Here is a 16,297-nt window from a genome sequence, read left to right on the forward strand (position 1 = left end):
AAACAACGATTTCTTCAGCACACAGGGAAAATCATCAAAGCAAAAGTCCTGCTTGTCTCCAGCATAAATGAAAAAGTCTGTTTTTCCTTCAGCACAGCAAATAAAGCAAAACAAAGGCACATACAGTTTAGGCAGAACTTTCAGTCCTTCTCAGCAGTGCACAGCTTCTGCAGACAGGTTCACTCCCATACACCTCTACACCCTCTATCAGCACTTCCTGTCCTTTTAGCTGATTTTCGTTGGAGTTCTTAACCCCCTGTGTGCCTGAAAGCCAGGGGTCAGAAGGGGAGGCCCTTTCCCTCCCAAATGTCGCTTTAGAGCCTCCGAAATTCCAGATCCCCAAATGACATTAAGAAGGACAGAGAGGACTGTAAGCCCTTCCTCTCTGGATCAACTTTTAATTTGCCGGAATTTCTCACCCCCTCTGGGTGACCTCCTGAACCCTACACCACTGCCTTAAAGGGACCAGACTCCAAAAATTGGCGCTACATAGTGTCCATCCAGGACCCAACCCTGGCGTCCTGTACAGCAGATATGCTATGCGTCTGCTCCTGATGAATGGAAATTGCTCACGAAACACATCAAGCCTACTAGATGCCATTATATCTCTAATATATAGTTCAACTTCCACTATGATCCATCTATGCAATATAAATATATATATATATATGAGATAGATAGATATACACTGTATAGGAATGTGTCTATACTATTGTCTTGTATATAGATGAAATTACCTACATATAATCATGTATCACATGCAATAAGTTATACTATGTTTTCATGCAAATAAAACATCTTAAAAGTTTCTCCAAACCACGTGTCATGTGCCTCATCTAAAGTCCCACAAACCCCTTTTTCTATAAACCATGAATTATTGTGTGATACCTCAGGAGTTACTGTATGTGTTCCTCCCTGAAGGGGTTCTTCTGTAAGTCCCTCATTATCTGTATTTTCTGGCACTTTCTGTGATATTTCCTTTCTGCTAGACATCAGGCTCACATCCTGGAAATATTAACAGCCCATAAAGTTAGAATGCTTGTCATAGTGTCATAAATATTTTGCCGATAAATTCACTAAAATGTAAGCTTAATAGCTTAATTGCTATAATTTGCTTGGCTGATTAACTGCCTTATTTAATAAAGTATTGCACATCTTGATGGAATAAGACAGGTTTTGCTTCTGTGTGCTTGAAGAGTTAATATATTCAAAAAATGATCCTGCTATTAGGGTCCTTGCTCAAGCACTTCCTTTTATAAGGTGACAACACTGATATTTGTTCCCATGTGTTGTCATCCTGTCACACAGGGGCATTGGAAATGTGTGCAAGAACGCAAGTTATGCCCAGTGTGGACCTGCAACAAGGGAGATCCATGCCACACTGCAGACACCCACATGTGTATATAATTTAACACATTCCTATACCAACAACATTCAGTATTAAAACTGCACAGAATGTTCGGTAGGGCCAAATTGTGCTAACAGTGGGAGGGTCTTAAAGGGGCATGGTTAGCTAAAACAGACATTTTCAACACTCAACTTTGCAACCTTTACAACCCCCCGTTTACACCAGGAGTCCTGTTTAATGTAAGTGTTTACATTTATAATCAGAGTCCCCCTTAGATCACGAGTCCCCCTCTTTAATTAGAATCTCCAGTTAGATCAGGAGTCCCCCCTTATTTCAGAATGCCCTTGTAGATCAGTCTTCCTTCAGATGAGAGTTCACCCTTTAGATTAGAAAACCCCCATGATCAGATTTCCACTTTAGATTAAAGTCCTCTTTTAGATCAGAGCCCCCCCTTTAGATCAGAAACCTCTCCTAGATCAGAGGCCTACCTTAGATAATAATTCATATTTAGACCAGAGTCCCCTCCTTGATCAAGAGTCCCTTTTAAATCACAGTCTCCTTAGATGAAATTCCCCCTTAAATCTGGAGTTCCCTTTTAAATCAGAATCTTCCATCAGATCAACATCCCACCTTAGATCAGCAGTCCACCTGTAGATCACAATCTTTTTACCTTACAAGATAGGAACCCTAGAATCCATAATGCAGGAGCCGGAGTCAGAGGGTGGAGCAGCTCTGCACAGAGGAAGTTTTGTCTTGCTGTGCATGCTAGGAAAGCTGGTCATTGGGTACGAGGATGCCAGTGGTCCTAGCAGCCAATGGCAACAAAGATGATCCTCAATGTGTGTAGTATCCCTCATCCCCCTTGACGCCCATGTACTCTGCACACATTGAGGATATGCTACTCCTGTCAGATGATTTCCCAATGAAGACCACATGCAGCCGTTTTGACACACCTTGCATTGGCATTGAATCAACGAGTGCAGCGCTCCCTTTAAGCAATATATGACAAACTTATGACTAAACCAAACTTTAAATAAAAAATATAATGTCATGCGTTTTGAAACCATATACAGCAAGTGATAAGTGAATCAGTATAATCTTTCAATATTTAAATAAAGAAAATCTCATTCATCAAAAAACAGCCCTTCAAAGCAAAACAATAAATTAAAAATCTCCCATCATGGTGGAATTTCTGATCAGAAGTGGAATTTTTGATTACAAGAGGAAGAGTTAATAACCAGGATTTGCTTTTAGCTGCTTTTAACTGTTTCTGCTGCAAGTGTTCAATTGTTTGTCTTTTTTTTCTCTGACACTTTTTAAACAGCTTTTTTTTTCCTTTCTGCTAATTAAGGGGAGTGTTTAATTGTTAACAGGGGAGTGTCTAATTGTTAACAGGTGAGTATATAAGTGTCTGTAAAAACTCCATAAGAGCTGGCTCCTTGCTAAGATCTGGTGTGGAATTTCTGATCAGAAGTGGAATTTTTGATTACAAGTGGATGAGTTAAAAACCAGGAGTTTAAAACAAGAGTTAAGACAGGAGTCTTCTAAAACTGTAAGTATTATCTTAATCTTCATACAAGTAATTATATTGTAACTGGGAAATGAGTGCTAGCAGGGTTGAAGGTTTTGCTCAGTGCACAGTGTGTCACATGTATGCAAAATTGGTGCAACAGCTTCAAGATGGATACCGCTGTGACAGATGTGAACAGGTTGCCCTTCTGGAAGCTCGTATTAGAGATCTGGAGGAGCAAGTTGCAACACTGGGTAGAAATGACAACCTTGAAAAGGGTTCTCTGCTCGCTGAGCAAGTGGTCAGTAAGGTTGATGTGGAGGGTGGAGGGGAAAGGCAGGATTATCAGATAGGGAGATGGGTTAATGCAGTTAGAGGGAGTGGAAGGGGCGTGAAGAAAGGGAAGGCCAGTCCTGTATTTGTGCATCAAAACAAATTTGCCAAGTTGGGTGATGATGTGGAGGTGGCAAACACAGAGGTGGCAGCCCTAGATGTTACTGCTACCCCTAACAGCCGGGAGAGCAACCCATCTAGTAGAGGTGGGGAGGGGAGTGCAGGTAGGCCTAGACAGTTGGTGGTAATAGGGGATTCTATAATCAGAAGGACTGATAGAATAATTTGTCGCCAGGATCGCTTCAACCGAATGGTTTGCTGTCTCCCTGGTGCCAGGGTTCGGCATGTGGTGGACCGGGTGGATAAATTACTGGGAGGGGCTGGGCATGACCCAGCTGTCTTGGTCCATGTTGGAACCAATGACAGTATACATGGAAGGTGGAGGCTCCTTAAGAATCAATTTAAAGAACTAGGCTGCAAGATGAAGGGAAGGACCTCCAAGGTGATATTCTCTGAAATATTGCCTGTGCCATGCGCAACACAGGAAAGGCAGGGGGAGATTAGAGAGCTGAATGCATGGCTAAAGACCTGGTGTAGGAAGGAGGGATTTGGGTTTCTAGAGCACTGGGCTGACTTTTCATTGGGGTGCAGCCTATATGCTAAAGACGGTTTGCACTTGAATGGAAGGGGGTCTGCTGTGCTGGGGGAGAGGTTTATGGGAATGCTGGAGGAGTATTTAAACTAGGATTGAGGGGGGAGGGTGAATTAGAATTACATCGAGCAGACAGGTCAGTTAGTGATCAGACATTAATGGAGAGTGGAATGGGGATAGATGGGGGGAGGGTTATGGCAGGTGACAAGAAAGTTCCCATGTTGCAAACAGCCATTGGAAATAATAGTGCCATTTGTACTACTATAAATTATATCAAAAACACCAGAGAAAAATGTAACAATACATTTAAGTGTTTGTTCACCAATGCCAGAAGTCTGCCAAGCAAAACAGGTGAGCTGGAAGCTCTGGTGCATGAGGAGAGCTATGATGTAATCGGTATTGCTGAAACTTGGCTTCAATCCTCACATGACTGGGCTATTAATATTCCTGGCTATGCTCTCTTTCAGAAAGACAGGGTAAAAAGGAAAGGTGGAGGGGTCTGTCTCTATGTGAGAAGTGACCTCAAAGCAAGCGTGAAAGAGAACCTGGTTGATGGAGAGTGTGATGAGGCTGAAGCATTATGGGTGGAACTGCATACAGATGTGCGTAGTTCAAAATTAATCATTGGAGTTTGTTATAAACCACCCAATGTTAATGAGGAGGTGGAGACTCAGCTCCTTGCACAGATGGAAAGGGCTGCAAGGTCTGGGACGGTGATAATAATGGGGGATTTTAACTACCCAGAAATTGACTGGATTAATGGCACTTCTGGGACAGTTAAAGGACAAAAATTTAAAAACCTATTGCAGGAACACCTGGGTAGCAGTGATCATAACATGATTTCATTTAATGTTAACTATAAGCAAGAAATACATACAGGACATATTAAAACACTCAATTTTAAGAGAGCAAATTTTCCAAGGATGAGGGCTGCTCTCCAGGACTTGGACTGGGAGGGACTATTGGCACAGATGAACACAGAACAAAAATGGGAATTCTTCAAAAAGACTGTGTGGAACCTCACTGCAAAGTATCTTCCCATGGGCAATAAGTTTAAAAGGCTAAAAATAAAACCTATGTGGCTCACGGTCAAAGTTAAAAAAGCTATAAACAATAAGAAAGTAGCTTTTAAAAAATATAAAAATGAAGGAACACTAGTGTTGCTTAAATGTTACAAAGAATATAACAGGATATGCAAAAAGGAAATCAAGGATGCAAAAATTCAAAACGAACGACAGATTGCAAAAGATAGTAGGACAAACCCCAAAAAATTCTTTAAATATATTAATAGTAAAAAGGTGAAGTCTGAGCATGTAGGCCCCTTACAAAATAATCTAGAGTGGGTGACTGGGGACAAAGAGAAGGCAAATTTATTAAATGTTTTCTTCAGCTCTGTGTATACAATGGAGCATGGGGGAGCTCATGTCCAAAATGGGGGTGGGAGTGACACAGCCCCAAATCCACAATGGCTCAAAAGTGATATGGTCCAGAAATATTTAGACAGAATAAAGGTGGATAAAGCACCTGGACCTGATGGCATCCATCCACGGATCCTAGGTGAGTTGAGCTCTGTCATTTCAAAGCCACTGTATCTAATATTTAGGGACTCATTAAAGACAGGAATAGTACCACTGGATTGGCGCAGGGCCAATGTGGTGCCCATATTTAAAAAGGGAACAAAGTCTTTACCAAGTAACTATAGACCTGTTAGTTTAACTTCTATAGTTGGGAAGATACTGGAACGTTTAATAAAAGACCACATGGATGAGTTCTTGCTGGAAAAAAACTATTTAAGCAGCAGACAACATGGATTCATGAAAGACAGAAGTTGTCAGACAAACCTGATTTCCTTTTATGAAGAGGTAAGTAAAACCCTGGACAGAGGAGTGGCTGTGGACGTGATATATTTGGATTTTGCAAAAGCGTTCGATACAGTTCCGCACACACGGCTCATGTGTAAGGTAAGGTCTACAGGATTGGATATATCAGTTTGTAAATGGATAGAAAACTGGCTGAAAGACAGAATTCAGAGAGTCGTGGTTAATGATTCTTACTCTGAATGGTCCAAGGTTATCAGTGGTGTACCCCAAGGTTCAGTGCTGGGACCCTTACTTTTCAATATATTTATAAATGATATTGGGTCTGAGATCAAAAGTAACATTTCTGTCTTTGCAGATGACACCAAGCTATGCAGTGGAATAACGTCCTTACAGGATGTCTCCAATTTACAAGCCGACCTCAATGCTCTGTCTGATTGGGCGACTGAGTGGCAGATGAGGTTTAATGTAGATAAATGTAAAGTTATGCACTTGGGGGCTAAGAATATGCATGCATCATACATACTAGGGGGAGTACAACTGGGGGGATCTGTAGTGGAGAAGGATCTGGGGGTTTTAGTTGATCATAAGCTCAATAATGGCATGCAATGCCAAGCTGCGGTTTCCAAAGCGAGCAAAGTCCTTTCTTGTATTAAGAGAGGTATGGACTCCAGAGACAGAGATATAATTTTGCCCCTGTACAAATCATTAGTAAGACCTCATCTGGAATATGCAGTTCAGTTTTGGGCCCCAGTTCTCAAAAAGGATATAGGAGAACTGGAGAAAGTGCAGAGAAGAGCAACCAAACTGATAAGAGGAATGGAGGAGCTCAGCTATGAGGAAAGATTAGAGGAACTGAATTTATTCACTCTTGAGAAGAGGAGAATAAGGGGGGATATGATCAACATGTACAAATATATAAGAGGTCCATACAGTGAACTTGGTGTTGAGTTATTCACTTTACGGTCATCACTGAGGACAAGGGGGCACTCTTTACGTCTAGAGGAAAAGAGATTTCACCTCCAAATACGGAAAGGTTTTTTCACAGTAAGAGCTGTGAAAATGTGGAACAGACTCCCTCCAGAGGTGGTTCTGGCCAGCTCAGTAGATTGCTTTAAGAAAGGTCTGGATTCTTTCCTAAATGTACAGAATATAACTGAGTACTAAGATTTGTAGGTATAGTTGATCCAGGGTAAATCCGATTGCCTCTCGGGGGATCAGGAAGGAATTTTTTCCCCTGCTGTAGCAAATTGGATCATGCTCCGCTGTTTTTTTTTGCCTTCCTCTGGATCAACTGTGGGTATGGAGTTGGGTGTATATGATTTTGCTGTGTTTTTTTATTTTGTTTTTTTTGTTTTTTGTGGTTGAACTGGATGGACTTGGTCTTTTTTCAACCTGACTAACTATGTAACTATGTATCATATTGTGAGTGCATTTTTAACTTGTTGAATATAAGGTATACATGGTTTTACACTATGGAGCTTTCTTTTTACCTATGGAATGGCCTGCATTGGAGTCATGTATAGAGAGAGGTGGGAGCCACTGAAATTATATATACGTCAAATAGCGCTCTTTGACCTCCTATTTATGGTGAGGTCCATCTCGAAAGGTGAGAGTACATCTGTTGTGGCACAATGGTGGTGTTTCACAAACATATCAAGATTATAGAAGGCATAGTGGAAAACCTTTAAATACACTGTATTTTCATTTTTTACATAAAAATAAATAAATACATTATGTTGGATTTATTTTGTGCTTTAAAAGGAATGTTTTTTGATGAATGACTTTATATAAAAAGTTTGGTTTAGTTAGAAATTTGTCATATATTGCTTAATCTCTTGCCGACCACCCCACGTACATATACTGCGGGGCGGCGGCTCCTCTGTGCAGAATCACGTACAGGTACGCGATTCTGCACTTTCCGGGTCCGCTTGCGGCCCACTGCCCCTGTGATTGCACACAGCGGGAGCCAATAAGCGGGTCTTGCCAGTCTGTTATTAGGGAAAACAGAGATCCTATGCTAGGCAGGAAAAACGGATCTTTGCCTTCCCACAGTTAAAGCACCCCCCACACAGTTAACAAGCACTCCCTAGGAAAACATTTAACATTTAACCCTTTCATCACCCCTGACGTTAACCTCTTCCCTGCAAGTGTCATTAGTACAGTGACAGTGCATATTTTTTTAGCACTGATCACTGAATAAATCCGGCCATTGCCGGCTCCCCCCAATCGCGGCCCGTCATCATCTTGCAGGCCTCAATCCAGCACCATCCTTACTCCTGCTGGCCCGGGGAGTGATCTTGCTTGCACAGACTGTACATCTGCATCCCCTGCTCAGGTCACTACCTATATTTTTCAGCCTGCCTGCTGGATTAACCTGACTGCCATCAGCTCCACTCAATAGTGGCCCACCGGTCTTTTGTGCCTCAATCCAGCACCATCCTTACACCTGCTGGCTCAGAGAGCATTGCTGCTTGCACAGATAGTATATCAGTATCCCCTGCTCCGGTCCTGCTCTGTATTTCTGAGTCTGCCCAAGTGATTACTGGTTTAATCTGGTCGCTGACATCTTGCCGCAACACCTATCCAGTGGCCCAAACATTTCATCTGCCCTCTAGCCTGATTGTGGGTGTTGTCTTGACAGCTGACTTTGAAAATCTGCCTCAGCTGCCAATAGTTGGGTCTTTATAGTCTACCACCATCTTCACTGTCTCCTGTGCACCCTGCACAGCATCCATCCTGGTGAGGACCCTCCCCTACATAAGGGTCTTCCTAGCTGCATGGCCTTCCTGCAGATGCCCTCAAAGAGCGGGTCCACAAAATCTGCCACACCCAATCAGCCGCGGCAGACTCCATCCACGCGGCCTGATGCAATTATGGACGGCAAGCTCCAGACATTGCTGGCTGAGCTGGAAATGGAATCCGGGGAGACCCCAGCGGAAGCAACACTGGTGTTCTGTCAAATTTTCCAACCAATCAAAAATTTCAACCACGTCACTTCCGGTTTATTTAAACCATCAGTAATCAGAGATTTTGACAAATTGCTGTTTGGACACAACACCGACAACAGTATAATACAGTCCGTTTCACGATATTATGAGCGGATATTGTTACACAGCACCGATACTAGCCAACAAAATGTCCGTCCCTGAGGCAGAAGCAATATTTTCCTGTACTGAACTGTATTTGGTCGCCAGTGCTGTGTGCAATTCGTCAAAATATCCAATTACTGATCATTTAGATAAACAGGAAGTGACATGGTTGGAGTTTTTGATGGGTTGGAGAATTTGTCAGAACACCGCCCCCACCGGCTGAGGATAATACGGCAGCGATCCTAGCAGCAATTAAGCAAAGCAAAACCTCCATGCTTGTGTGCATAGATTGTCTTACTGAATTGTAACCTTATGCGGAATGATCTCGACAAAATAAGGGGAAGGCTGACCAGAATATTGGCCACTGAGGATCTAACCACCACTCACGCAACCACCATAGCAGATTTACAATGCACAGTGCAGGCCCTTGTTGCCAAGTCAGATGACGCTGAGAACAGGTCATGGCGCAATAATATTCAAGTCCCAGGTCTCACTGAAGGAGAAGGTGATCGTCTGGCAGAATTTGTTGAGCAGTTTTTCAAGAACCTCCTAGACCTCACAGAAGTTCACCCCACATATGTGGTTGAAAGTGCCCACGGGTCGAGTCATTCTAGGGACTAATCCTAGACTCTTTTTGCCCTTCTTTCTCAACTACCGAGATAAGGACAGGATCCTTTTGGAAGCCTGCAAACAACATACATTTCAATATGGTAATGCCTCCATTCTACTTTTCCCAGATTTCTCAGACGAATTGCAGCAAAAGAGGAAAATCTTCAATGATGTGCGCAGAAGGCTCCGAGAAGTACAGCATGCTCTAATGCAGCCGCCTTCGAGTCCAGCATGATGGGTACTTCTTCGACAGTCCTGCGGATGCTGATGACTGGCTTACCACGATGCGGTGAGAATCGCACTCGACTTGGGGCTCAGGTCTGCTTCTTCTTTATGCTGGTTGTGAAAATGACACTACAACCCCCTATACACTTCCTGTTGCCCATAAATTTAAACATTTCCGAACGTTCTTCTGAATGCAGGGCTTAGCGTGGTTGGCATGGTCCAGTTAACTTATGGGGGTTGTAGTGATCTGGAGTGACTTTCCAGGATGTTTCTGTGCTTCCCCTCTCCCGAGTTGATGCTTTCAATATGTTTACCTTTGCAGTACCTTCCCGTTTGGATTCCCCAGGTGCATGGATCTTTTTCATAGTCTGAATTAAAGGGGTTGTAAATGAATTTTTTTTTTTTCATAATAAGCATCCTTTACCTGCAGACATTCCTCTTTTCACTCCCTCATTGTTCGTTTTTGCTCAGAAATTGCTCTATTTCTTCTCTGTTCACTTCCTGCTTGTGTGATTGTTACTCACCACCGTGAAGGGAGGCTTTACTGCGGTGGTCAGTGACGTGCTCGCCCCCTCCTGGTAACTACATCTGTGCGGCAGGACGCTCTACGTGTTAGAGACTTCAAGGAGGTGTGAATTACTGGGCGTGCCGCAATTCATACTGGGGAAATGTAGTTCTTGCATGAACGAGCGCCGCAAACCAGGAAGTGAATGAGAGAACAGAAACTAGAACGCCGGAGGTGATATAGATGAAGGAATTTAATAGGTATTTACTAGTTTTTTAACAGAATCATTACACTATTCTGTCTGTCTACCTTGCAGACATTAATTTTAGGCAAAAAAATGTTTTCCTTTACAACTCCTTTAATATTCTTACAATACCTGTCCTATGTTAATGGGACTACCTTGTGTACAACCTTGAATTTACTTCACACCCACTCTCCTCAGTTCCACCCTTCTTTGAGGCAATAAGAGGAGAACTGGTAAATAGAAAGAACTCCCGTGCTGTCTAAAACAATCTAACTCTAGGGGGCACTGCTGCAAAGACACCTGAGAATCTAATTCTAAATAAAACAGGTGATATTACAAAAGAAAAATGGTGTCTGCGCTGTGTAAGGGATTGGAGAGGTGGAAAGAATGTGACTGATAACACACTCAGTAAAAAATCAAATTAGTGGCAAATAATACAATACACTGACATTCACACCTATAAGCCAGGTGTAAAGGTATGGCCAGTACATACAGAAACCATCCAATGCATATAACAAATAAATATCATACAGTGCACATGGTAAACCTGAAAATAACAGTGATAGGGTCCAGTAGGCTGAATAGTCCAAGTAAAATAGTGCTGTATTGAAAAAAGTTCATGTGGATAGTGATTCCCACCACCAAATAAAATACCAAGACACACACTTGGTGCTACAGGGTTCTTCAGTGATACACCTCTGTGTCTGCAAGCAGATCACCTCACTGCTGTTAGGTAAACAGCATTCGCATATCACAAAAATCACTAGAGATGCTGTTTCCCTCGGTATAACGGTCTCCTTAATGTTGCTGCAGTCCTCTCAGTACCAGATAGAGATCATAAATATAGAGACAGGTAGAGCGATCATAGTGTATCTCAGATGAAATGCACACTAGGAAAACTCCACACATACGGTATTACACTCACTTGTTAAAAAGGGAGCATGGATAAAACTCCACGAACACAGAGTTTGTAAGCCCTCTGTATGTGTATGGCTCTGTATAGGCCCCTTACTGTTGCCAGATCTTCAGTAAGTAAAGTACTCAATGAATGATATAGGGATAAGAAGGGAGGCATACATTGCATAATCCCGTTTAAAACGTTTAATAAAACCATAAAACAATGAAACTCAGATTTAGCAGATAATAGTCATGTACTGTATCCACGAGAGCCGAGCTTGTCCTCCTGTGGTTAGGATGTTGGTATACCTAATGCTCCAATCCCTACGCGTATCGTCACGTCATTGTTCCCCTGATAAAGTCACGTGACGTGACAATACACGTAGGGATTGGAGCATTAGGTATACCAACATCCTAACCACAGGAGGATGAGCTCGGCCCTCATGGATGCAGTACATGACGGTTATCTGCTAAATGTGAGTTTCATTGTTTGTTTTATGGTTTTATTAAATGTTTTAAACGGGATTATGTGATGTATGCCTCCCTTCTTATCCCTATATCATTCATCGAGTACTTAACTTACTTAGGATCTGGAAACAGTAAGGAACCTATACAGAGGGGCTTACGAACTCTGTGTTCGTGGAGTTTTATCCATGCTCCCTTTTTAACAAGTAAGTGTAATACAATGTGTGGAGTTTGCCTTGTGTGGTATTTCATCTGAGATACACTGTGATCGCTCTCCCTGTCTTTATATTTATGACCTCTATCTGATAGTGAGAGAGGACTGCAGCAACATTAAGGTTTTGAGCTGGGGGAGGAGAAGCAGCAGCACACTGAACTGCTCAGTAAAAGGGTGTGCCAGGACAAATCTGATCATTGGAGGAAAGCACACTGAGTTCAGAGCATAGCTAGAGAACTGCCAGGCTGTGTTCTTATGCCTAGTGTGGCCAGTTTTTAATAGTAAAGAAGAGGGACTGTCAGGACAACCAGTGATTTCACACAAAGGAAGCAATACAAAGAGAACAGGATACTTTTTCATACAAGTACATGGTACAGCATGCACATATCAGGAATATGAAACGTTGAGTTTACCTATTCTTTAAGTAGAATGGGCAAATCTATTTGTGAATGAATTTTGGAACACATGAAGTATTAGCTTCTTGAAAAACCAAATCAATCTAGTAAAAATATTTCCTTACTGCACACAATCCTTATTCACGTTGGCACTCAGATATCAGATATTTTACCTTGTTTTCTCTGGTGTGTGGATGTTGTGATATCTCAGAAGGGGCTTTGTTATCTGCGACTTTTGAAAGAAGCAGTTGGCACGTTTCTATCCACTCATCACATGAACCCTGTGGAATTAAAGAGCAAGATGATGAAGACAAAGAACACTATATCAGAACATTACAATGAAAAAAATGCACCCTAAAATCTGGTACACACTAAGGGCCAGATTCACATAGATCAGCGGATCTTTAGATCCGCTCGATCTACCTGATTTAAGATCCGCTCCCGCAAGTTTGCAAGGCAAGTGGGTAATTCACAAACCACTTACCTCCAAACTTGCGGCGGCGGATCGTAAATCCCCCAGCGGAATTCAAATTCCGCGGCTAGGGGGAGTGTACTATTTAAATCAGGCGCGTTCCCGCTCCGATTTAAATGAGCATGCGCCATCCGCGGAATTTCCCGGCGTGCATTGCTCCCACTGACGTCGCTAGGACGTCAGTGGTTTCGACTCTTACGTAAACGACGTCCATCCGTATTCGAGGACGACTTACGCAAACGACGTAAAAAAAAAAAAATTGACGCGGGAACGACAGCTATACTTAACATTGGCTGCGCCTCATAGAAGCAGGGGTAAGTATACGCCGGGAAAGCCGCTAAGGAAACGTCGTAACAACACTGCGTCGGGTCCGCGTACGTTCGTGAATTCGCGTATCTCGCTGATTTACATATTATTCAACGTAAATCAGCGGGAACGCCCCCGGCGCCATTTTCAAATTGAAAATAAGATCCGACGGTGTAACACAGTTACACCTGTCGGATCTTAGCCATATCTATGCGTAACTGATTCAATGAATCAGGCGCATAGGTAGGACCAGTGTAAGCCAGTGTAAGTCAGAGATACGACGGTGTATCAGGAGATACACCGTCGTATCTCTTTGTGAATCTGGCCCTAATAGTTTTTTTTTCATTCAACCCAGCAGGTTGAATGAAAAAAAAACTGACCGCTCTGGTTGGAGCTGATGTACTAACAATCCGACATTAGTACCACGATCTCCCCCACTGAGCTGTTGTGTTCTAACAGGGGGATGCAGGGATGCCACCCCCGCCAAAAACACTCTGATCAGCGCTTTCAGGCATCGGCTGAGAGTGTTAATCGGGAGTCAGTCGGCTGCTGGTTTCCGGCTGACCTGCCAGACAGTGTTTATTGAACATTGTTGTGTACTAGGCATAACTTTATATTGAAAGAAAAAAAGTTAACCTTTTCCATGAGAAATAGAATATTGCCATCCTCATTCTAAAGATGCTTTTTGTTTGTTAACTGACCATGAACAAGTAAATAAACAGAGTAATGCCGCGTACACACAGTTGGAATTTCCGACAAGAAAAGTTCTATGCTCCATCTGACTTATTCTGTCGGAATTTCCGACAGCAAAAATTTGAGAGCTGGTTCTCAATTTTTCAGACGGGAAAAGTTCTTGTCGGAAATTCTGATCGTCTGTATGCAATTCCGACGCACAAAAAAACACACATGTTCGGAATCATTGAACTTAATTTTTCTCGGCTTGTTGTAGTGTTATATGTCACCGCGTTCTTGGTGGTCGAAATTCTGTGTGACTGTGTGTATGCGACACAAGTTTGAGCCAAAATTCTGTCGGAAAAAAAATCCACGGTTTTCTTGTTGGAATTTCCGATCGTGTGTACGTGGCATTAGAAAGGGAAAGCTACCTGTAACTGCACAGCAATATGGCTGCTTACTTTTTCAATGCCTAATGTACCGAGTAAAAGTTAATTTCTTGTAGGGTTCAGTGAAAGCATCTCTGTACACGCGTATACAACAGACACAGCTCATTAGTATCATGAACGTACAATGTAGACCATTATTATTCCATAATCATCATATAATGCTCAAGGCCACAAAATTAAAGTTATACTAAAGTCTCCTTTTTTTTGTTTCAAAATAACAAGAACCTAAAATGCAACACAGCAGTCAAAAGTAAAACTTGTTCACACTCTCCACTCAAGGTTCCCACTGTCTAGCCTCCAACCAACAAGACTGGCAATTTCACATGCGCTCGACAGAAATTTATATAGGCCTCAAGCACCTGTGACCAATTAACCACTCCCCTAGTAGGCTGAAGGAAAAAAACAAACAAAAAAGCTGTTTAAAACATTCCAGAAAAAGGTGTTAAAAAGCTGCAAGGATAAAGAACCTAAAATGCAACACAGCAGTCAAAAGCAAAACTTGTTTACACTCTCCACTCAAGGTCCCCCCTATCTAGCCTCCAACCAACAAGAATGTCATACTTACCTGCTCTGTGCAGTGGTTTTGCACAGAGCAGCCCAGACCCTTCTCTTCTCAGGTCCTTCTTCGGCACTCCTGGCACCTCCCTTCTGTTGCGTGCCCCCACAGCAAGCAGCTTGCTATGGGGGAACCCGAGCCGGAGCTCCGTGTATCAATTTAGACAGAGCCGTGGCCCAGCCCGCCCCCTCTATCTCCTCATTCATTCACTGACTTTGATTAACAGCAGAGGCAGCCAATGGTTCGTTGCTGCTGTCTCAGCCAATGTGGAGGGAGGACATTCGAGTCTCATGCAACATCGCTGGATTGAGAGGGGGCTCAGGTAAGTTTGAGGGGGGCTGCTGCATAGAATGCATTAAGATAAAAAAACCTTCTGCCTTTACAAACACTTTAAATTCTTACTTTTCTTAGGTACTCTGTGTTTCTACTCTCATTGAAATGGTTGACCATTATGTATAGGATGCTCACTCTAACACACCTTTAGAAAAAATCAGTGTACTATATGGACCAGTGGTCGCAACTTAATGTTACAGAAGATTTTAGAGCCTGCAGATACTGTATGCTACAGAAGATATTAGACCTTGTAGACATGCAGGTATTATTGGAGACTGGAAACCTAATGCAGGAGACAGTTAAGGGACATGGGACACATTACCTGACATTTCTAGAGATTCTATTACAGTTCAAAGGGAAGCAGGTTGGAGCAACCGGGGTACAGACTACAGTATACAGGTATTGTATGTATAAATATATATGTACCTTAATTGTCTGCAGCTGCCTCAGCTCATAACCATCATCTTCACTCTGAGGAATGTTCTCCACCATCTCCTGGCAACACCTGAGATACAAAAAATAACTTAATTTGAACCAAAATTCAAATGTTAACTTAAAGTCCAAATCTAGCTTACAATATTTAATTTCGGTTTGGACAGAGTGAGAAAAGGTTAAAATTAATGGTAGATATTTATTACTATGCTAATGTTTGGATTATTTCCTTCCACTTTCTTTGCCCCATGACTGAGACATATTGAATTGTCATTGAGTCCTTACTGTGGAGATTTCTCATAATTTCCTTTACCAGTGACACTCTGTGTGCCATGATGTGGAGGAAAAGTCCCTGACAGGATCAGAGGGAGGGTAGAAAACCTGACAGGAGTATTAACCCATTCACACATTGTCCACTAAAAATAATTTTGGCTGGAACTGGGGTTTAAATCTCAGTTTCAACAAGCTTGGCATGGTTTACAGAAAACAATAGTAAAGTAGCAATACTAAAAATAGGTGATGGAGTGCATGTTCACAGTGTGGCAAAAATGTTGCCATGGTTCGCATTTGGCAGGCAGTATCGCTGCCAACCGCAACACATTCAAATGAATGGGGCCTTCCACAACCACTCTGCAACTGTATGTAATGCACTCAGTTGCAGCTTTAGGCTTTCAGGGGTTAAAATGGGTGTGAGGTGGTGAAATATTGCCTGCCTCAGAGCTGCCTGTCAAATGCCTCTGCCACCCACCCACCCACCCAAAAGTACATCAC

The 16,297-nt window shown here is 42.5% G+C and overlaps 1 protein-coding gene across 2 annotated transcripts in view; it reads right to left on the minus strand.

Annotated features, from left to right (window-relative positions):
- AXDND1 (axonemal dynein light chain domain containing 1) overlaps positions 1–16,297 on the minus strand; it is a 147,199-nt gene that overhangs the window by 48,388 nt on the left and 82,514 nt on the right. The window contains exons 19-21 of one of the 2 annotated variants that reach the window (XM_040359957.1): positions 15,521–15,599; positions 12,480–12,587; positions 889–1,005 (exon numbers count right to left, since the gene is read on the minus strand). In XM_040359957.1, coding sequence (XP_040215891.1) covers positions 889–1,005; positions 12,480–12,587; positions 15,521–15,599 — 304 coding nt within the window. The remainder of the gene's footprint in view (positions 1–888; positions 1,006–12,479; positions 12,588–15,520; positions 15,600–16,297) is intronic. The other variant, XM_040359958.1, reaches the window with a different exon arrangement.

Source organism: Rana temporaria, chromosome 7 (assembly GCF_905171775.1).
Source record: "Rana temporaria chromosome 7, aRanTem1.1, whole genome shotgun sequence".
In the NCBI taxonomy this organism is placed as follows: Eukaryota; Metazoa; Chordata; class Amphibia; order Anura; family Ranidae; genus Rana; species Rana temporaria.